Genomic DNA, 22,847 nt, shown 5'->3' on the forward strand with positions numbered 1-22,847 from the left:
GCAAACACAGAAGTGGATGCTCACAGTCAGTTATTGGATGGATCACAGGGCCCCCAATGGAGGAGCTAGAGAAAGTACCCAAGGAGCTAAAGGGATCTGCAACCTATAGGTGGAACAACATTATGAACTAACCAGTACCCCGGAGCTCTTGTCTCTAGATGCATATGTATCAAAAGATGGCCTAGTCGGCCATCACTGGAAAGAGAGGCCCATTGGACACACAAACTTTATATGCCCCAGTACAGGGGAATGCCAGGGCCAAAAAGTGGGAGTGGGTGGGGAGGGGAGTGGGGGGACTTTTGGGATAGCATTGGAAATGTAAATGAGGAAAATACCTAATAAAAATATTTAAAAAGAAAAAAAAGAAAAAATAAAAGTGTCTCCCTATATTCATTTATTCCCTGTATGCTTGCATTTCCAGCTTCTTGCTGTTATAAACAGGCCTTTGTGAGCCTTATTATGCACTCTCAGTACATATATGCATAGAATACTCTAGAAGACCATTCTCAATTCTTTGGTCCCTTGGGCTCACCTTCCGCCTGGAACTCCTGGGATCAAGTGATCTGCCTATCTCTGAGGAGCTGGGACACTGTCGTGTAGCACCATGCCTGTGCACATTTTAAAATATTTGTATTTCTGTTTCTTTTCTTTCTTTGTATGTATGTTTGTGTGTGTTCATGCCAGATGAATGAAGATGCTCATGGATGCTACAGGTACCAGATCTTCTGGAACTGGAGTTACTAGCAGTTATGAGCTGTCCAGGAGAACTGAGTTGAGAGCTGGCAACCCAACTCAGGTCCCCTGGAGGAGCAGTAAGCACTCATAATTGCTGAGTCTTCCCTCCAGCCTCCTGGTTTATGTTCTTTAAAAAAGCACTGAGGACCCTAAAGAACTTTGGTTTGTGTGAGATAGAGCAATTGATATTTGCTATATTAGAAATTAAAACAAAAGATTTAAATATATATTGATTTAAAACTAAATAATAAATATATTACATTTAACATAGCATTCTTTTATAAACATTTGTTTTGGGGGCTTTTGAGACAGTGAGAACTCACTCCATAATCCAGTCTGGCTTTGAACTCACTGTGTAGCACACCTGGCCTTGAATTAGAAGTTTTAACCTTCTCAGTTCTGGGATTGCAGGTATGAGCCACTGTGTCCAGCAAATAACTACATTTTGCAAAATAAACATGATTTAGTTAATAAAGTAGCATTATTTTAGATTTCTTTTGTAAATCTCTTTATTTAGTGTATGACATAATACAAGGTAGTTAGATTATCATATCTGCCTCTGCACTCAATCTCTTAGAATATCATATGTCATGTAACCTCTAAAAGTTCTACCCAAATTCTTTTTTTTTTAAAGGTTTTTTATTTATTATTATATGTAAGTACACTGTAGCTGTCTTCAGACACACCAGAAGAGGGAGTCAGATCTTGTTACGGATGGTTGTGAGCCACCATGTGGTTGCTGGGATTTGAACTCTGGACCTTTGGAAGAGCAGTCGGGTGCTCTTACCCACTGAGCCATCTCACCAGCCCCCTCTATCCAAATTCTTTAGAGAATGAAAGTTTTAAAAGTGAATAGTTTCTTAGTATTCTTACTGCAGAGTTCCTTGGGTCCATGGGCTTACTAGACGACCCTATGAGAAATACTGTAGTGAGAAGGATACGTCCCTAGAGTATTGGGTCAGAGTACCAGCATCATTCAGCTTTACTAGAGAATGCCAAATAGGCTTCTAGAGGTTGTATCAATTTATACCCTCATTCATAGTGTATCCATTCACCCTTGAGCCATTTGGCTATCCACCTTCTCCACTCCAAATAAGGTCACCAATGCTATCTATGCTGTTGGTGCCAATGGACCCTTCTCATTCCTCTTCTTATTCTACTTCTCAGTGCTGTTGAGATGTCCCAGACATATGCCATATCAGAACTCTAGGTGTGTACCTCTGTTTCAGTCTCTTGCCCTTGATCTTTTATTGGAGCTCAATCATGAACACTATTCCATTTTCTTTCCCTTTTATTTATTTATTTATTTATTTATTTAGATTTTTTTGAGACACGGTTTCTCTGTGTAGCTATGGCTGTCCTAGAACTCACTCTGTAGACCAGGCTGGCCTCGAACTCAGAAATCTGCCTGCCTCTGCCTCCCAAGTGCTGGGATTAAAGGTGTGCGCCACCACTGCCTGGCTTTCCCTTGTTTTTAAGGCAGAGTTTCTCTGTGTAGCAGCTCCTGGCTGTTCTGGAACTTGCTCTATAGACCAAGCTGGCCTCGAATTCAAAGATCCATCTGCCTCTGCCTCTAGAGTGTTGGGATAAAAGGCATGTGCCACCACCATCTTGCTCTCTTTCTTTCTTTTATCTCAGGCCAATCTTTTTCTATTTCACCCTGTAGCTTTGTCTGATTTCAAACTCCAATAGTTTGAGATTTGCCTATTTCTGGCACCCAGGTGCTGTATGCGGGAGTATATACCTTTAATTCTCAGGACTTTTATTGTCACCTCTGTGCTGATGACTTCCATTTATATCTGAAACCTATACCTCTCCCCTTGGATGCATATACCACCACCTGTGTGTAAGCGACCTGCGGCCACACTAACTGGGTTCCTGAGTGGGAGGCAGGAGCTGTATGGGAGACAACGACGAGAGAAATAATGGAGGCCAAGACACATTTATGTTCAAGGCCCCCAAGTTTACTAAGAGTCTGTGCTTATAAAGGGGGGAGGCCCATCCCCCCGCCAATCCATTGTTGATGCCTGTTGCCTGCCAGTAGGTGATCTGCGGGTTGCTGTCTCCGGAATATCTCCAGGGCCTCTCAGCAGGTAGCAGTGTCTTGGAGAACAGCAGCACGTGACAGAACAATAGAGCCATCTAAGTGGGAAGGCTCCATCCCAGGTGGTCTGATTCTCAGTGGCAGCAAGGTCAAAGCCAGCCTACTCAAGGCTGGGGGAGGCTACACCTGTGTGACTTCTCCACTTGGATGCTAAAAGGCGTAACATATAAAATTGAACATTTTCAGTGACAGAGTCTTCCTCTGTGCTCCAGGCTAGCCTCAAGCTCTAGGCAATCCTCCTGCCTTGGTCTCCCAAATGTTGGAATTACAGCCATGAGCAACCACACCTGGTTTTTCTACAACTGAACCATTGATTTCCCCTTTAAAACCTGTTTTTCTTTCTATTTCATTTCAAAGATTGAATAATAATAATAATAACAACAACAATAACATGCTAGGTGTCGCAGCATATGAGTTTAATTCTAGCATGAGGGAGGCAGAAGCAAAGTGGATCTATTTGAGTTCAACTCCAGCCTGGTCTACATAGTGAGTTCTAGGCCTGCCAGGGCTACATAATGAGATCTGTCTTAACAAAACAGTAATAAGTGAAAGGAAATAGTAAAAAAAAAAATCAATTTCTCAATAAAATTATGACACACTACTTCATTTTCTCTGGGCTTTTGTTTCTTTGTACTGAGGACAGAACTCAGGGCCTTGGACATTCTAGACAGGTACTACCTCCCAATTTTACTTTTTTTTTAGACAAGACTTTACTAAGTGGTACAAGCTGGCCTTGAACTGAACATAACCCAGGCAGGTTTTGAACTTGTGACCCTTCTTCCTCAGGTTCCTATGACATCATGCCTAGCTCCACTATGACCTTTTCTACTTGTTTTCCAGATTGATTTTAGTATTTTCCCATGTTTGAGCCACATCTAAAATGACTACTTCATGGGCCATGGTTCAGTTGGTAAAAGTACATGCTCCACAAGCCTGATGATGAATTCAGGTTGACCCCTAGAACTAACATAAAGGTAGAAGCAGACCAACTATCACAAGCTGTCCTCTCACCGCCATATATGTGCTGAAGCATGCCTCATCACCACACACAGCACTAATAATATGACTACTGTTAAAAATTAATTAAAAATAAAATTACTGGCCGGGCAGTGGTGGCGCACATCTTTAATCCCAGCACTTGGGAGGCAGAGACAGGTGGATTTCTGAGTTCGAGGCCAGCCTGGTCTACAGAGTGAGTTCCAGGACAGCCAGAGCTATACAGAGAAACCCTGTCTCAAAAAAAAAAACAAAAAAATAAAAAATAAAATAAAATAATAAAATAAAATAAAATTACTACCTTAATAGATTTCCATTTTTTTAGAATAGAGTCCATTATCCTTAGCATGGTCTAAAAAGCCCTATGTAATTCACTTTTGCCTACTTTGACTTCAATACTCTCCATTTGCTGTGTAGCCTTTTCTTTTTTTTTTTTTTAGATTTATTTATTTATTATATGTAAGTACACTGTAGCTGTCTTCAGACACTCCAGAAGAGGGTGTCAGATCTTGTTACAGATGGCTGTGAGCCACCATGTGGTTGCTGGGATTTGAACTCTGGACCTTCGTAAGAACAGTTGGGTGCTCTTACCCACTGAGCCATCTCACCAGCCCTGTGTAGCCTTTTCTATCTTCTTTTTAAAAAGGATTTATTTATTTATTTTATGTATGTGAGTATACTGTAGCTGTATTTAGACACACCAGAAGAGGGCATTGGATCTCATTACAGATGGTTGTGAGCCACCATGTGGTTGTTGGGAATTGAACTCAGGACCTCTAGAAGAGCAGTCAGTGCTCTTAACCACTGAGCCATCTCTCCAGCCCCCTGCTGTAGCCTTTTCATAGCTCATAATTAAAGTTGTCCATTGAAGAGCTTCAGAAATTGGTTACAGAACACCTGCTCAATGAATAACGACTATTTGCAGAGCGCTACATTGTATTGGCTATTGTAAGTCCTCTAGAGACGGAAAAGGCATACAGGATGATGTGTTTAGTTTAGTTACAAACATTATAGTGTTTTTGCCTTTTGGTGATGGAGTCTTGGTATATTACACAGGCTATGCCATTTTATATAGAGGATTTAACAAATATGCATATTCATTACAGTGCTTTTTGGCTTTGTTTTTGAGAGACTGGGTTTCTTTGTATAGCTCTAGCTATCCTAAAAGTCACTCTGTAGACCAGGCTGGCCTTGAACTCAGAGATATGCTTGTTTCTGACTCCAGAGTGTGAGGATTAAAGCCATGTGCCACCACACCCAGCCTTTTCCCAAGTCTTTTGACTTGAGATTGGTTGAATCCATGGATGCCAGTTCTCCACAGGGTCTTCCTACTTACTGAGGCCTTTCCCTGGAATACATCCTTTCTTTCTTTCTTTTTTTTTAAACAAATGTACTTATTTTATATACGAGTACACTGTCACTGTCTTCAGACACACTAGAAGAGTGCATCGGATCCTATTACAGATGGTTGTGAGCCACCATGTGATTGCTGGGAATTGAACTCAGGACCTCTGGAAGAGCAGTCAGTGCTCTTAACCGCCGAGCCATCTCTTCTCCAACCCTCCCTGGAATACCTTCTTTCTTTCTTTCTTTCTTTCTTTCTTTCTTTCTTTCTTTCTTTCTTTCTTTCTTTCAGATTTATTTATTATTATATCTAAGTACACTGTTGCTGTCTTCAGATGTACCAGAAGAGGGCGTCAGATCTTATTACAGATGGTTGTGAGCCACCATGTGGTTGCTGGGATTTGAACTCAGGACCTTCGGAAGAGCAGTCAGTGCTCATAACTACTGAGCTGTAGCTCCAGCCCCCCCCCCGAATACTTTCATCTGCATTCTTCATTTGCTGATTCCCATTCTTTCAAGCTTTGCTTGACCCCTAAAGCTAGACACTACCAACCCCTAAATTCTTTCATTCCTGTCACTCTCTCTGTTCTGTTCATTCATAGCCTTAATGCAGTTTATAAATGTGCATGTTTATGTGTTGTAATCTGGTGTGCATTTATGTCACGTCATCTCCGGTACTGGTCCGGTCATTTTGAGAGTGGTGTGTGCTCAACACTTTCCTGTTTGTGATCCTTCTTACAGCATAACTGGTGCCTCACCTGAAGCCTAGACTCCATGCTCCGGAGACATTCACAGCGTCAGCTGAAACTTAGGCAAGTGAAGAGGAATGAGGGAGAAGTGAAGAGAGTTCCATATGCGACGGCAGCAAACGTGCAAAACCTCAGCCTTCATCCCAGCACACCGGAGCCTGAAGCAAGAGGACTCACTGCAGTCCAAGGTCAGCCTAGACTCCAAATGAGGCCCTGCCGCTAAAAAAAAACCCAAAGAAGCAAAAGAGAACAACAACCCAAAACCTCCAGAGGTCATATGGATGGAATTGTCAAAGAATTTTAAAAATTAAGGTTAAAAAAGCCTTCAGAGGCTGGATAGACCAAGGAACAGTCTTACAATTTTTCAACTTTGACTCAAGCATTAGGTTTAGAAAGGCTGATTGAGATCTCACCAGATCATAAAGAGCCCTGCCAAACCTCTAATGTTAAGGAAGGTAAATTTTCTTTTGAACCTTTGGGGACTTGGAAGATTCTAAACTTGTGAATGATATTTGATTTTGAAAGACATAGACTTGCCAGATGTGGTAGTATATGCCCTTAGTCTCATCACTCAGGAGGCAACCACAGAGGGATTATAAATTCAAGGCCTGCCTAGGCTACACAGTGAGAGCTTGTCTCAAAAAATAGTAATAATACAGACTGCCTACAATATAGAGAATAGATTCCAGGACTCAGTGAACACTTGCCTGTCTTGCCTGAGGCTTTGGGTTTGATACATGATAATGAAAAATAGTTAAGAATAGATTCCAGAGAACAAGACTGAAACAGGAGAGCTGTGAAGGTATTGCAGATTAGAAGCTGTACTAGCCTACACCAGCGAGTGGCAATGGAAATGAGACTGTATAAGTAGATGATGGAGATGGTCCTGTAGATGATAGGAAGACTTGGCAATTGCATGGGGGGGGGAGGTGTAGAAGAGAGAGAGAGAGAAAAGAGCCAGGGTATAGCTTAGATCTCTACTTTGACCAAGATCCTTCACTTAGGTAAGGTACAGCTCATTGAGAGAGGATTTCTTGAGTTGGGAAAGAACAGAGATTCTAGGTTTCTCTAGGATTTTCAAACAATGTTGTTTTCTAACCAGCTGAATGTCTGGGCCAGGAAAAATGTTTTGATTTGAAGTATTTTAGAGTAACTATCAAAGAAGTAATAATTGAAGCCATAGAAGCAAATGAGATATTGAGGGAAAGACCAGAGAGAGTGCGTGGGAAGACAGAGCTCAGGCCAAAGCTCCCAAGAACACTACTAAGACGAGGAGGAAACTGAAAAGGAAAAAGGAGAAAAATAAGCATGATATGTCATAGGGAAGCAATTTCAGGAGAAGGGAGAGGTCACTGGTGCTACCTGAATGCTAGCAAGTCCAAGTAGGATGACCTCTAAAGAGATTCTTTTCGGTTTAGTAACGTAAGCTATGGAAGACCTTGATAAGAAAAATAGCTTGGAAGAAGTAGTAGAGGTGAGTTGTAGCAGGGTTAAAGATAAGTGGGAGGTAGGAAATGGGACACTTGACTATGAGCAAGTCTTGAGTCATCTGTAAAAAGAGAAGAGAGATAACTTTTGGTGCTTGTTTTTTTAGATGGGAGAAGATACCTGACTGTTTAAAGCCCAGAGCGAAGGGACTCGGAACGAACTCAGAGGTCTGTTGCTAAGAATTCCAGACCTTTCTTCTGGCGTCTTCTGTTCACTCCATGTAAGTAGGACATGGGCTTATCAGCTAAGTACCGTGGGACGGAGTTGGGGGCACAAATCAAGATCTTGGGGAGACTAGATTTGATATGGCCACCATGGATGAGAGTTATCTAGGCAATGGGGGTGAAACAGAAAAGAAAGTTGACTACTAGTAGGGTGTCGGGTCAGTTCTGAGGGACTTGTAGAAGCTGGGAAATGAGGGTTTATCATGACACAAATGTGGAAAATTGTAGTGTTACCCAGTAGTGTTCAGCTGCCTGGGCACAAGCATGGAAAAAAAGGCAAACAGTTGGACTGGTTCAGTTTTGGGTTGCTGCCAGCCGGGTAACGGACAAAACAAGGGACCGCGACAAAAAGAGTGGAAAAGTAAAGGGCCATGAGATCTGGTCTGAGAAAATAAGTACTAAAGGATCGCTACGTGCCAAGCCTAGCTTAACTCTGGGACATGTGGAAAGGCTTCTGGGAAAGAGTGTGATGGGAGAGCGGAAGAAGGCATGAGATGCGACGGAAGGGTCGATTTCGGAAATTGGGCCCAGAGACTCGCCTCTGTGGGACCAAGGAAGGATGGGAAGGAAAGCTGAAGGGCCAGCAGAAGGAGGGCCTTAAGCTCCTAGCAGTTAGAGGTGAAACTGGCCCTAGCGAGGGGGCGTGGCCAAGCTCAAATCCCGACGAGGGGGCGGGGCTCCAATAACTGGGTCTCAGCGCCGCGGTGGCTGCGGCTGTCTCAGCAACGGCTCGCGCCTCCCCATCCCCCAGTTCCCAGGGCTCTTCCCGCCTGCCGCGGTGCAGACCCAGGACGAAGGCGGAGAAGCCCGGTCCAGCCCGGTCCTCCGCCCGCACGGCTGGAGCATCGTTCCGGAGGACTGCCCGAAGGCAAGCCTCGCAGCCGGAGAGCGCGGCGCACACGCGCGCCTCCCGGCCGCGGCCGTCCTCTCTTCCCTCCTTCCTCTCCTCTCCCCCTCCCCTCTCCTCCGCCCCCAGCCTCCGCTGCGGCGGGAGGAAGAACCCTTCCCGACTAGCCCAGAGAACCCAGGTCGATTCTCATTCCGGGAGAAAGAGACCCCCCTCGGTGGGATCCGGCTGGCCGCTCGCCCCCGGCTACGGAAGTGACTGGTCATCTATTAGGAGAGCTCGTGCCTAGCGCAGCCCCCGACCCTCGCCTAGCCGCAGCCGCATAGACAGCGCTCCCCAGCGGGCCCCCGGCCCCGCCGAGCCCACTCCCCGCTTGGGGCCAGGGCTGGCGATGCCTGGCGCGGCAACGGCGGTGGCCGCGGCTGCTGCTGCTGCTGCCGCCACGGCTGCTGGCCGGAGCCCGGGTCGGGGGCTCGAGTCTCCGCAGTGGGGCTGAGCCCGCAGCCCCGCCCCCCGAGCCTGAGGCCGCTGCTCCGCCGGGCGCCGGGCCTTCTCCGCCCGCGCCTCCGCCCCAGGAACTGGAGCCAAGCGGGGAGCCCGGGCCCCGCGCCCAGGCCCGGACCATGCATGGCCACCGAGTCCCGGGGGGCCCTGGGCCTTCGGATCCCGAACGCTCAGCGGCAAATACCCCCGGTGCCGCTCCGCTGGCCTGTGCCGACTCGGACCCTGGAGCCTTGGAACCCGGGCTGCCGGTGAGCAGGGGCTCAGGCACGGCTCTTGGAGGCCCTTTGGATCCTCAGTTTGTTGGACCCTCGGATGCCAGCCTGGGAGCGCCTCCAAGCTCCCGGGTCTTACCCTGCGGCCCTAGTCCTCAGCACCACCGGGCCCTGCGCTTCTCCTACCACCTGGAGGGCTCGCAGCCTCGGCCTGGTGAGTGATCCAGACAGCATGGGAACCTGGGCCACGGGCCTGGTACCGGGAACGGGTTCTTGTTCTAGGACTTGGAGCCGACATGCTCACCCTAGCCCCTTGGGTCCCCTCAACCCCTACCCCCACCTCCTGCAGTATTCGGTCCAGTCCTTTCAGCCTTTGCCCCTTGCTCTTATCTGTCCCTTGCGCCCTCAAGCCTTAAGACTCCTTTCTCTTCTAACTGTTGAGGCTAACAGGAGAGGAAGCACTCCAAGAAAAGGGGGCAGGATTTCAGGGCAGCAATGGGGATGTGGTTGGAATAGGAGAAAAGAAGTCTCCCATTAGCTAAGTGACTACATTTGTGCATGGCACTGAACTGGGTACTTTTACAAGGGTTTTTGTTTCAGCTTCAGGAGCCATCTGTGAAGTGGATATCATCAATTACATTTTTAGGGGTGCAGACTGAGGCTTTGAGAAGTAACTTGTCCAAGGTCACACTGTCATTATGGTGCCTGGATTTAAAAACAGATCAGAGTCCAAAATCTGTGGTCTTCCCGCTTCCCCAAACTGAAGCTGGAGAGTAATGCAAGCTTTCTCCTTATGTGATTTCCCCTTATACGACTCAGTAGCCCGAAAGTATGAGCAAAAGAGAGAGGGAGATGGTGGACTGATCCTAGATTGTGCTTCTGCTAGGTGTGTGTGGCCACAGGACAAGGGGAGGAAGAGGTAGGGGGTATTGATGAGAGAGAAAGGTGGAGCTGAGCCTGGAGGAAGGGGCTGAAGGCGCTGCTGGTACGAAGGAATAGGACAGAGAGGTCAGAAGGGAGAGCTGCTGGGCCAGGAGATTGTTTGGAAAAATCATCAGGATGGTTGCTTGGGTTTGCAGTGTGGTGGAACAACTCTAGGTCAGGCTGGGGCCACAGACCCCGATGGGCCTTTTCATAGTCCTGAGTATCTGAGCAGCCTAGCAGAGCCTCTAGGATATTCTCACGTGGGCCTGAGTCTGGGAGCCTTGAAGGAAGAACAGTGTATGGATCTGCCCTATCTTCACTGGGACTGAAGGAGGTGGTGAGCTTTTAGCAGCTTCCAGGGCTCATAGCTCACCTTCCACAGATCACTAGGACTGTGGCTCAGGACCAGGTAGTAGGAACAGTTGGTGAAGCATAAAACATGGGCAGAATACGCCTCTCTCTGCTGTCTCTTCTTTGGATAGTTATGGAACCTCTGGGAGATTTCAGGCGCTGCCCCCCCTCACCCCCTTGTGAACTGGAGATAGGCAGCTGACACTCTTTAATGCTCTGCCCTGCTTGTTGCTTCTGCTGGCTTCCCAAACTCCCCTGGACACATGCTACTCATACATACATACATACATACATACATACATACATACTTGATCTTAGCTCCTCCCTTCAAATCCCTAAACAGCCAGAGCTCTCCCACTGCAGTCTGCATTTGCTTTGCCTTCTGCCTGTTAGCTCTTCCCTCAGCCCTCCACCTGGCTTGCTCCTCATCTTTCTGGTCTCAGCTCAAATGTCCCCTCTGAGAGACCTTCCCTGACCACTTTAAGTAGGGCCTCTTGTGAATCTCCATCACAGCTGCCAGTGTGTGTCTATCCTTACATTTAATACAGTCTGAAAGTGCCCTCTTGTATGTGTCTACTTGTTTATTGCGGCTCATTTGCCACCAGAAAGTGAGCTCCTCGAGGGCGAGGGGGCTGAGTCTGTTTTGTTTTACCTTGTATACCTAAGGGACTGATGTAGTGCCTAACACGTGGCAGGTACTCAGTGTCTCGATGGATGGTAAGGGAACGCATAGTAGGCCCTCTGTAACTATTGCCTAAGAGGACTCCGAGCTCCCACCCAGCAAATACTCTTGGTCTGGGAGACAAAGCTAGGAAGGTCTTGACCCTTGGTCTCTGCCCTCTCTAGTCAACATAGGGTTGATAATGAGCAAGCTTTTCTACTCCACCAGTTCTTCCAAATTCCAAAGCAGAGTTCCCTTCCCAGACCATCCCCCTCTTCTCCTCAACCAATAGTGTTGTTTTCAGGATCCTGTCTCCCCCCCCCCCACCCCTGCCCCCAGCTAAGTCCTTGCCTCTGTAATGGCTTGAGTGGTATCTTTTAGTTTACACCCCTCCCCCCTTTTGTTTTTCAAAATAGGGTTTCTTTGTGTAGCCTTGGTGGTTCTGTAACTCAGAAATCCACCTGCCTCTTCCTCCCGAGTGCTGGAATTAAAGGCGTGCTCCACCACTGCTCCAGCTAGAGTCTTTTAATCAAAAGTAAAGATTGGGGGTAGAAAGGGAAAGACTTGGTCTCCCGTCTGGCCATTTCTCACTTACTGTGTGTCCCTGGATGAATGACTTCAGTTCTCTGTGCCTCAGTTCCCCTCGTCTAGAGAGTGATATCTAGGAATCCATCAGATTCTTTTTTGCAATGCTTTCAGCAATCAGGGACTTAAAAAATAAAATACGAGGAGAGAAAACCCTTCGAGAAAACCCTTCTGAAGAAGAGGCGGAGGAATTTCTCAAGTCCTGACAAGGCGGGCACTGGGCCATGTGATTCACAGTAGCATGGGCTGTGAGAGGCCCGCCTCCCCCTCTGCACAGCCAGCTCAGAGGTAGGCACAAGCAACTTGCTTCTCTCCATAGGACTTGCCTATAATTGGCTCAGAATGGGCAGAGGTGGTGGATGGAGGGAGAGCAAGAAAGAGGGAGAGACAGACAGAAAGTCGAGCTTCAGTTAAAGGGTTAGAAACATTTTAGTCCACCTGCTAAGATATTCGTGTGTCTGCTGACTTTCTCCTTCAGACTTTTATTGAATCACCAGCCTTACGTCCCAGTGGTGCATCCCAGAGCAGCAGGGGGTGGTGGTGTGAAAATAATAATTATATCTTATCCATGTGAAGAGCTCTGAATTACCTCCCCTGGCCCTTTCTTTTTGTTATTCTGTCTAGTACCTGGTGGAGAGTGTTATGTTCGTCTTCTAGGCTGATAAAGGCCAACCAAGGCTTCCTTGGACCACTGGGATAACCCGGTGAGATACTCCTGTCCCTAACACTTGGACAGGGTTAGCAGAGGGCTTCCAAGTGTAGGTTTATGGGTAGGGTTTTGGGAGAATCCTACTGTAGTCCTCAAGACTGAGGCCTAGAATGCTTTCTCACATGTTGTGGAGTTGGTGAAAGCTTGGCCTAACCCTAGCTCAGCCAAAGGAGTTGGACTTGATGTCAGGGCCATTTTGTTGGGGAGATGAGAGAAACAGCCAATGTAAGTAGTGGAAGGGTTGCTTCTTTCTTACTTGGTTACATCTTAAGAGACTCAAAGATTTAAGCTTAAGCTAAAGAGTCCTTAGACACCGGCTGCTTCTGGGTTTTCTAGCCTTAGTGAGCATCAGAATCCTTTGTTGACCTTGAAGAATAAATGTCAGTCTCAAACTCCAACTCGAGATCCAGAGCCTCGGAGTTACAACCCGAGAATCTGGTTTCAAAGAACAAGTCCCAGACAAGGGACAGGTGTGACACACCTTTAATGCCAGGCAGAGGCAAGAGGGTATCTTGAGTTCCAGGCCAGCCAGGGCTATATAGTGAGAGCCTTTCCCAACATCAGGGATTCCCAGATGATGTTGATGCATGGCCTAGGGGAGAAGCCAGGCCTGTTTTTTCCAGTTGAGTCAATGGAGACCCAGAGACAATGATTCAGCCAAATTTCTATAGTGAGTGAACACTGGTCTCCCCCTCCAAAGTCTTCTTCCCAGAATCATATATGAATCTCCCTCAACTCAACTTTTAGTTCAGAAGAGAAGCATGGGATATAAGAAAGCAAGTTAACCCCTTGCCCCCACCTCTAACTGGATGCCTCAGTTTACCTTTCTCCCTTGCTTTTGTGAATGGCTGTTATTTGACTATTTTAAGTTGGAAGGCAGTTGGAATAATGGAACTCCAGGCATGGGAAATCTGGTATCAGCATTTCTCAATGCAAGGCCCCCATCCCATCCCAAGTGACTGGATTTAGAAGTATGTCAACTAAGACTTAAGACCTAGAGAACATGGAGGTCAGTCCAGCTAGAAGGTCTGGTGTCAGCAAAGACTCGCAAACACTGCTTAGGGGCCTAGTATTGGGAAGGGTGGAAAAATAAGGCTAGCAAATAGACTTTGTCCTGAAGGCAAACAGGAACCATCAAGGGCTCATTCACAGGGGAATGATGTACTTAAGTGCTAGAGTTTCAGAGCTCTCTTAGGTGCTTATGGAGAATGGGTGGAAGGTGTTAAATAGTGCAAGTGAGTGGAGGGGACAAGCCTGGCTGTCACATATATTTTGAGAGGTGATGGTAGCCCAGGTTAAAGTTGCAGCAGGTGGATTGGGAGTACATTTAATTACCAACATGGGCAAGCCTTAGTAAGGGCTGTAGAGGCCAAGGAAGGAGGAAAAATTCAGGATGTTTCTGGGTAGTTTTTCTGAAACCAACTAACTATAGTGACCTAGTGGATGGTAGTGGAGCCATGTATTCAAGAGAAGTAGACCTGTTTCTTTAGGGGACGGTGATGAGTTGTGTTTGAGACTTGCTGAGCTTGAAAGGTCCAGGAGGATATCAAGATAGTAATGGTCACCAGGCATTTGGGTTTAGGATTATAAATCTCCAACAAGATTTCTGTGTGAGAGATGCATGGAAATGTTCACCACCACCATGTACCATAGACCACAAGGTGGCTCTTATTCGAAGTATGTGTGCTTCTGAGGAACAGTTGCATCCTTGAAGACAGATGCTGAGGTCAGCAGAGCCACATTCTGGTAAGTCCCTTTGTGTGCATCCGCTTTAAGCATTTGCAGGGAGCTGAGGTCTATTCCACACACATTGAGGATAGCTGGCTTTCATAACGAAATCCTAAAAGGCAAATCAAACATTCCCAAATATTTGTGTGGCTCCTTCCTTGTTTTTCATGCTGAGAGTATTTGAGAGGCCCTAAAGGGGTTTTTCTTTTTAAGGGTCTCTGGGATAGGAATAGTGGTGAGCTAGGTGGTGAGGTTTGCAGGATTTCAGGTGAGCCTGGTAGGTTTGGGGACTATCTCAGATTTAGTTTCTAGTCATCTGGAGCCATTCAGACCAATACAATGTCAAGGCTGGATAGGTGGGAGCTAGGTGGTGAGGTGGCTAGGTGAGCAAAGGAACTTCTCCAGATTAAAGGAATTGAAAGTTTCAAATATAGATGCTTGGCACCTCCACTCAGTCCTTTCAGATGTCCTGTCCAAGGAGGGCCCTAGGGCCCTCCTCCCTCAACAGTGACTGACAGTTAACAGTACCCTACTCAGTGGCTTTCTGCAGCCAGTTAGCTAAATGCCTTAGGCAGATGTGGTGCTGGCCAGACGCTGGCTGGGTGGGGCTGGGACCTGTCTGGAATGAGGGCAGAAAGCATAGCCTGTCATTGGCTAGCTACTTGGAGTTAAGTTCCTTAATGCAAAGAGAACAAACATCCTTGGAGTTGAAAATCCAGCCCTTCAGGGCTCTGGTGTCCAGTAGCTGGATGCTAGAAGGCATTGTATCTCCAGAACACTTGGAGACAAGGTTATAGGATATCCAGTGAAGGACCTCAGCATTCCGGAATCTGCCATTGATTCATTTTTTTCCCTAGGCCTTATTCCCATCTCAGGACTTTATTTCCCCATTTCTAATTATTGCTTCTCATTTGCCTGACAAGCATAAACACTTTGTGAACCTGTAAGGTAGGGAAAGGAGGCTGTTTTCTTAACGTGTCTATTGAGTGCTTACAGTGTGCTCAGCTCTGCAATATATCCTGAGATATGGCCCTGTTTTCATAGAGCTCCCGTTTAGCAGGAAAGATAAACTGCAAGTCACTTGCCAGCACAGCCGTTGCAGGGGCACATGGAGGGGAGGCAGGTCAGACATTAATGTTCAGACCTGAAGCATAAATAGATGTCCAGAGGTGAGGAGATGTGGAAAAGCAGTTCATGTTGCAGGAACGACATGTGCCAAAGCCTCAGGCGGAAGAAAGCACTTTCGAGGAATAGACAAGAGGCCATTGTGGCTCAAGGATGGGTGTGGGGCAGTGTTCATGAGCTTAGGGCTTTCTTGTTCCTATTTGGAGTTCACCCCAAGGCTAGGGTAAGCCTGGCTGGGCTTTGGAAAGGGCCCTGAGGATAGAGGGAAGCAGTAGAGACTGGAAGTGGATTGTATGGATTCTAGAGCTAAGAAAGGGCCCTGTCTGCAGGACTTGGAGTTAGTTGATTGTGTGAGTTAAGGTTAAGAGGACTGGTGGAGAAAGGCCAGTCTGACTTGGACAGCTTGGATGATTGGAGGTCTTTGCTGTTCCTGGGGTGGGGAAAGCAAGAGGAGGAGTCAGCTAAAGGCTGGCTAGAGTAGGGATGCTTGTTATTTTTAGGATACACTAAGTCTGAGGCGCCCCAACATAAGACATCTAGAATAGTGCACAACAGGCACCAGCTGTGTTTTCCTGGGCCCCTGAGTAAGAACAGGATGGTGAGGTCACAGGTGTGTGGCCAGAGCTGCCCAGCCACAGCAGGCTCTCCTGTTGCCCTTTCCTTCTCTGTTGTCTGCTCCACTTCCTGTGTTATGCTTCACAGTGGCCCTGAAAGGGAAAGGGTTAAGTCACTGAGCAAAACTCTTCTCTGGAAAGTGGGAAAGGCAGGACTGGCAGGGCTGGCCCCTGGGAGCTGCAGCTGGCATAGAAGCCCTTCCGCTAGCCAGTAAGGCCAGAGCCGCAGCAGCCGCCCACGCTGCCTCCTTTGCTTTGCCTTCACCTTCGCTGCTCCCCTTCCACCTTCTTCCTGGCTGCCTGAGTCTGGGCCTCCCTACCTAATACATTCCAGGTGTAGGTGCAGCCCCTCTCACACTGCAGGGCAGCGGGGGGGGGGGGGGGGGGGGGGGGGGGTGTTAGGGAAGGTGGAAGTCTCTGTTGCTGTGTGTCTTTTAGGGTGAGTTTCCTAATCTCCGGGACTGTTGTTCTCTGTAAGATTCTTCAGGGATCTTTCAGCCATATCTCTGACAATGATGGGGAGAGGCCTCCCCCCAGACCTCCGATTGCCACCTTGAAAAGTTTCATGTGGTCGGTCTTGTTACTCGTGCCTCAGTTTTCTTATCTATAAAATGGCTTGTAATTCCCACCTCTTAGTACCATTGAAAGGATTAAATGTCACAGGCAAAGCCCAGAGGCCTATTGTAGCCATGCTCAACAGGTGGCCCTGGCCTGCCATTTTGCCTTGTGGCCTGCATCCCTCTGTGACCTCCATGCCTTATGCCAACTACTGTCTCCATTCAGACTTGTCACACTTTCTGTTTGGTCTTTCATACCTATCTGGATTTCTGAAGGTTTCCTGCTTTTTGATTCCTTGTCTTTGTCCCAGAATCTTTCTTTATTAAGCATTGTTTGTTTCTTCTTTTAGACAGGGTTTTATGTAGTCTGGGCTGGCCTTAAACTCACTATGTAGTTGAAGCTGGCCTTGAACCCTGGGTCCTTCTGCTTCTGTTTCCCAAGTGCTATGATTACTGCCATGTACCACTATGTCTAGCTTTCTATAAAAGGTCTTTTCCTTTCCTAATTCTTCTGTGTATGCAGTTTTCAGATTTGACCAGGCTTCTAGTGGGAGGGGGCTAGATGCATGGGTTTAGGGGACAACCCTGGGGTCAAGACAGGAGTCAGAGGGATCATTCCTCTAGTGGCTTTGTCTTTCTTGGGAGGGTAATGCTAGCCAGCGTGGCAGCCCTAGCACTGGGTAATTACTGTCCCCAGTGCTCCCAGCTGCAGCTCCACTCCCTTCCCTTCCTGTCCTCTGAAGTCCCTAGCTCCTCCCAGGGGTGGAGCTACCACCCCCTGTCCTTTTCTGGACTCTGGTCCAGAGAAGACCAGCTTAAGTGGCCAGGCCTTCATAGCAATCAAGCAGATGGAAGCAGGATGGGTTGCTTGTGCTCTTAGCAGTGTGTGTGTGTGTGTGTGTGTGTGTGTGTGTGTGTGTGAGAGAGAGAGAGAGAGAGAGAGAGAGAGAGAGAGAGCGCTTGTCCTCTTGGCAGTCCTTATTATCCCCATGGGTTGTTTTGTGTTTTACTAGTCTTTCTAGTGCGTGTATGTTAATTTGCCTGTGTGTCTGCATATATCCATGTGGGTCTGTATATATCCACGTGGGTCTTTGCATCACTTTATGTTGTGTGTTGTAGATTTATGTCATTTGGCTCAGTCTTAGTCCTGGAAGTTTCTAGCTGCTTCTCTATGTTTATCTGTTTCTGTGTCTGTCATTATGTCCCCCATAAGTCAGTGTTCTAATAGTGGTGGCTGGGGTGCCTTTTGATATTTCCTGCCAGATCTTCCTATTCTGGAACTTTCTTACAAAGCCAGCACACTGTTCTTTAGTCACATGCTTCATCTACACACCTTCTCAGGTATCCATAATTTTGTCCACCTTTCTTCCCTCATCTGTAGGACCATCCTGACCACCTATGTTTGAAATAAAAACACACTCTACTCTGGACAGCTCAACTTAAAATCACATCCTTCAGAAAGTTGCCTCATCCCTCCTTCCAAATATGATTTCTTTCCCAGTTCAGCAAATTCACAAGAAACGTGCTCTGTGACTACACATGAACACACCTTGGATCCAGCCACAGCTCACTTACTCTAGCCATATAGCCTCTAGTCAGGTATTTCCCTCTTTATGCCTCACTTTTCTTTCCTTTCTTTCCTCCTTCCCTTGTTCTTCCTTTTCTTTTTTTTTTTAAATTGAGACACAGTCTCACTGTGTAATCCTGGCTGGCTTGGAACTAGTTATAGTTGGAGACCAGGCTGGCCTCCAACTTACAGAGAGCCACCTGCCTCTGCCTCTGCCTCTCTGAGTGCTGGGATCAAAGCCCTGTGCCACCACACATGTACCTATTTCTTTGTGTACAAATGGCACCAATAACTCACATAGCATGCCACAGGAAAGTGCCAACACAATGCCTGACCTAGAAGAGATGTTTAATATGCAGTTGAATTTCCATACCTCCTGTCATCTTTTAGAACGTAACAGCTTAGTATGTGCGGGGTGTGTGGCTTCATTGGTAGTGTGTTTGCTTGGTATGCTTGAGTAGCATGCACAAAGCCCTGGGTTGAATTTTCCCAGCACTGTATAACCCACACAAACTGGTGCATATCCATAATTCCAGCACTCTGCAGGTAGAGGCAAGAGAATCACTATGATTCCAAGACGAGAACTACTCAGTGGGTTCCAGGCTAGCCTAGGCTACAAAGTGCAGCCTTACCAGAAGAACAAGAGGAGGAAGAGGAAGAGAAGGCTGCTGCTGCTGAGCCAGGCATGTACTCTATATATGAAGACACAGAGATCATAAGTTCAAGGTCATCCTAGACTATATAGGGAGTTGAGGTCAGTCTAGGCTAGAGACCCCTGTCTTTAAGGGGAAAAAATGACAGCTTAAGTTCTAGAGAATTCTACATATTTTTCAGTCTTTAAAGGCAGATTTTAATTCAGGGACTGCCTGACAAATATTATATGAAATAACTCCCTTGACATGAAAGAGACAGGGCCCCTTCAAGGGATGAGACTAGGGGCTTCCAAGGCTAAGGGCCAGAACATTATCAATATAGGATAAAGAGCAGGCCTGACAAGTTGTTTTAGGAGGTAAAGCCTGTGAACCTGACTTTAGTCCCCAGAACACATGTCAAGGTGGAAGGAGAGAACTGACTTCACCAAGTTCTCTTCTGAGCTCCTCCCCACCCCAGCTCTCGGGTTCTGTCTCTCTAAATAATAATAATAGTAATTAATGAACAGACTTTTAAAAAAGGTCAACAGCAAAAATATAAGAGGCCTACATAAGTAGTTAATATGAGAACCCACAAAGTTGGTCTCTCGAGTTTTATTTTGATTCAATTGATCTGCTCAGTCTTATTTTATTTTATTTTATTTTTGAGACAGGGTTTCTCTGTGTAGCCCTGGCTGTTCTAGAACTTACTCTGTAGATCAGGGTGGCCTCAAACTGAAGAGACCTTTCTGCCTCTGCCTCCCCAGTGCTGGGATCAAAGGGTTTGTGCCACTATTGTCTGGTATGGCTGCTCTCTTAAAGTTAGGGGAGTCCACCTGAAACCCTTGATTATTGGAAGATCTGAAACTAGGCACCATTCGTGCGAGGTAACAGCTGGATGGAGGGGATGGATTCTGTCTGTAGTGTAAGTGATGCAGGTGCTCTATGGCTTCCCTGCTTCTCACTGTTCCTTCCCTATTACTGTAGTCAGTCTCGGTCTACGGAAAGCTTCTCACTTGACACAGGGGTGCACAGTTTACAGAAAGGTCCATCCCTTTATAAGGAAAAATTCCTCTGTTTAATGGACAAGTTTTCTCCTTCACTTACTGGCAGGCCATCTGCTTTACAGTGGGTTTCTGTAGAACTCTCCTCACTTACAGAATATCCCTTCACTTTGAAGAAAGAAATCACTTCCATTTTATAGAAATTCTTTTTTTACAGAGGAACCTTAAAACCTAAAACAAACAAACAAACAAACAAAAACCCAAACAAGTAAACAAACCCAAAGAGGTGGAAACAGGAAGATTGGGAGTTCAAGTTTGTTCTTGGATAAGTTTGAGGCCAGTTTGGGCTACTGAGACCCTGTTTTAAAAACAAAACAAAACAAGCAGAAAGTTAAAGGAGGACTGCAGTACACACCTCTAAACCCACTGCTTAGAAGGCTGAGGCAGGGGAATTACCATGAGTTTGAAGTTAGCCTTGGCTACAGAGTGAGTTATAAACAAGCTTGGCCTATATGATGAGCCTCTGTCTCATAAATGCAAAGCAAAACTAAAAATCAAAGAGACCTTTTATAGAAACCTGTTCTGCAGGAGGACACGGAAGCTCCTTGCTCTCCAGATGCCTCCCACTTTCTGAAGGTGTCTTTGCACTGATGAAATTACCCCATTTTTTGCCAAACCTTTATAGTCAGAAGATGAGTAGACTTCAGAGAATGGTTGGGCTCCCCTTGGGTTCGAGCAAAGAACACATTTCACAGAGCTTTGTGCTTGGATTCCGAAGGAACGTCTACTAGTCCGAGCCAGGTCTGGATGTAGTCTTACCCTGAAGGTGGGCTGAGATGGTGAAGCTGCAGCTCACTCGTGCTCAGGAGACAGGTGGGAAGAGTGAGGGCAGCTGTACCTTCAGCCCTTGCTTTCTCCCCCAGTCCGAGAGACCATCCTCTTTACCCGCCGACCTAGTTTCCCAAAAGTTCTTTCCTTTTTGCTGTTGTTCTTTCTTCTCCACTCCCTCTGTTCTCTGTTGCCACCCAACTGCAACCTCAGAAATTCCAGCTGTCCCAGGCAGTCCCCCTCTTAAGGGAAGGCTGCATCATCCTGGAGGAGGCCTGACTGCTGGGGTTATGGGTGGCTCCCCCCACCTCTCACTAGTTTCTCACAATGAACAACACACACACATATAGTGCCCCAAATTTGCAAATGGGAAAATGAGCCCAGAGCTGTGGAGTTTTTGGTCCCAGGTTATCAGAGAGTTAACAGCCAAGGCTGGTCTGCAGCTCTCATAGTTGTCTTGAGATTAAGCCAAGGCTACAGCTGGGAGAAGGGAGACAGGATGCTGCTGGCCAGGGAAGGAGGGAGAGCTGGCAGCTGAACTTTCCAGAAAGAGATGCAGGAGAAGCAGGGTCAGGTTCCAGTGAGAATGGGCCAGAGGAGGAGTTTTTGTCTTCAAATTCAGCTAGACGCTGAACCTGCTCTGCCATATAAACCCAGAAACATGTCCTCCAGGCATCTGCCAAACAGGCACATGCCAAAATCAGAAACAATATCTTGAATAATTTTACTATTTTTTCTGTTTTTTTCAAATTTCCTACAGTGTATTTTGATCATATTTTCCCACTTCCCCTGACTTCTCCCAGATCCATCCCACTTCCCTACCAACCCAACTTTATGTCCTTTTTTTTTTAAGCCCCATTAAGTGCAGTTTGTGCTGCCAATATATTCTTAGATATGTGGCCTTTCACCGGAGCATGGTTGATCTACCAGTGACTATACTCTAAAACAAAACTGACTCTTCCTCTCCCAGCAGCTACCAAATTGCCAATAGCTACTCATCTAGGGATTTGTCTGACTTGTTCAGGTCTTTTGTGTGCTGTCACAACTACTATGACTTCATATGTATAACTTTCCTTCTGTCTCGAGACTAACAATGTTTTCTTATCACTATTCACTATCTCTGGCTCTAAAAATATTTCTGCCCTTTCTGTTACAATGATCCCTGAGCCCTGGGAGGAAGGTCTGTGATGTATGTGTATCATACCCATTCATCCCTCCCTTCCTGAGCATCCCACACTCTCTTAGTCTCTGCACCTTGACCAGTTGTGGGTCTCTGTGTTAATCACCATCTACTAAAACTTAGAAGCTTCTTTGATGGGTGTCAATAGGTGGGTTAATCCGTGGGCACATTCACAATGCATCAGGAGTCAGTTTAATACCAAGTCAAGTTATTCTGTCCTATGCCTTGATGTCCCATGCTCAATCCTAATTTAACCCTCCAGCTTCCATTATTCCCCTTTAGCCCTTTGTCACTTCCATTGAAAGCTCCCTGCCATGGCTTCTTACTAATTTACCAACCACTATGGATATTCCAAATGGAACTCACATATCTAAAGATTTAGAGCTAACACTCAGAAATGAGAGAAAGCATTTAACATTTATCTTTCTGGTTCTGGGGTATCTTACTCAGAATGATTGTTTCTAGTTCCACTCAGTTACCTAGGAATTTCATAATTCCTTTTTTTCTTTTCTCATTTCTTAAGACAGGGTTTCTTTGTGTAGCCTTGGCTGTCCTAGAACTCACTATGTAAACCACTGGCCTCAAACACACAGAGATTCACCTGCCTCTGCCTCCCAAGTCCTGGGATGAAAAGCATGTGCCACCACCGCACAAGCACCAATTTTATTTTTCTTAACAGCCGAATAATATTCCATTGTGTAAAAGTACTACATGTTTATCCATTCATCAGTGATGGGCATCTAGGCTGCTTCCATTTTCTGGCTATTGTGAATAGAGTGTCAATGAGCACGGAGCAACAGGTACCTCTATAGTAAGATATAGAATCCTTTGGGTATAGGGCTGAGAGTGATAAAGCTGGATCATGTGGTTGATCTGTTTCTACATTTTTGAGGAACCTTCATACTGATTTCCATAGTGGCCTCACCAATGTGTTCTCCCACCATCAGTGAATAAGTGTTCTCCTTTCCCCACATCTGTGCCAGCAGATAAGGATGCAGTTTCATTTTTCTATGTGTATCTATCCATTTTGACTATTCTCTTTTCTCCAGGGTTGCTGGCCTCTATAAAAAAGTCAGGTACCTATAGGAGTGTAGGTTTATATGTAGCTTCTCAATTCTAGTCCATTGATTAGTGTGTCTGTTTTTATACTAGTACTGTGCTGTTTTCATTACTATACTTCTG

The 22,847-nt window shown here is 46.4% G+C and overlaps 1 protein-coding gene and 1 long non-coding RNA gene across 3 annotated transcripts in view; one reads left to right on the forward strand and one right to left on the reverse strand.

Annotated features, from left to right (window-relative positions):
• Positions 1–2,677: 2,677 nt before the first annotated feature.
• Positions 2,678–7,528, reverse strand: Gm46690. The gene is made up of 2 exons (XR_001782846.2): positions 5,938–7,528; positions 2,678–2,989 (listed from the first exon to the last, which is right to left on the reverse strand). It is a non-coding gene; the product is annotated as a predicted gene, 46690 (long non-coding RNA).
• Positions 7,529–7,576: 48 nt separating this feature from the next.
• The window catches only part of Fgd1 (FYVE, RhoGEF and PH domain containing 1), a 43,546-nt gene continuing 28,275 nt past the window's right edge, over positions 7,577–22,847 (forward strand). The window contains exon 1 of one of the 2 annotated variants that reach the window (XM_006528699.4): positions 7,577–7,636. Coding sequence is in view for 1 of the 2 variants with exons in the window: in NM_008001.4 (NP_032027.2) it covers positions 9,111–9,417 (307 nt within the window). In the remaining variant the exon portion in view is untranslated. Of the gene's footprint in view, positions 7,637–8,605; positions 9,418–22,847 lie in introns of those variants that run through there. The other variant, NM_008001.4, reaches the window with a different exon arrangement.

This window comes from Mus musculus, chromosome X (assembly GCF_000001635.26).
Source record: "Mus musculus strain C57BL/6J chromosome X, GRCm38.p6 C57BL/6J".
Lineage (NCBI taxonomy): Eukaryota > Metazoa > Chordata > Mammalia > Rodentia > Muridae > Mus > Mus musculus.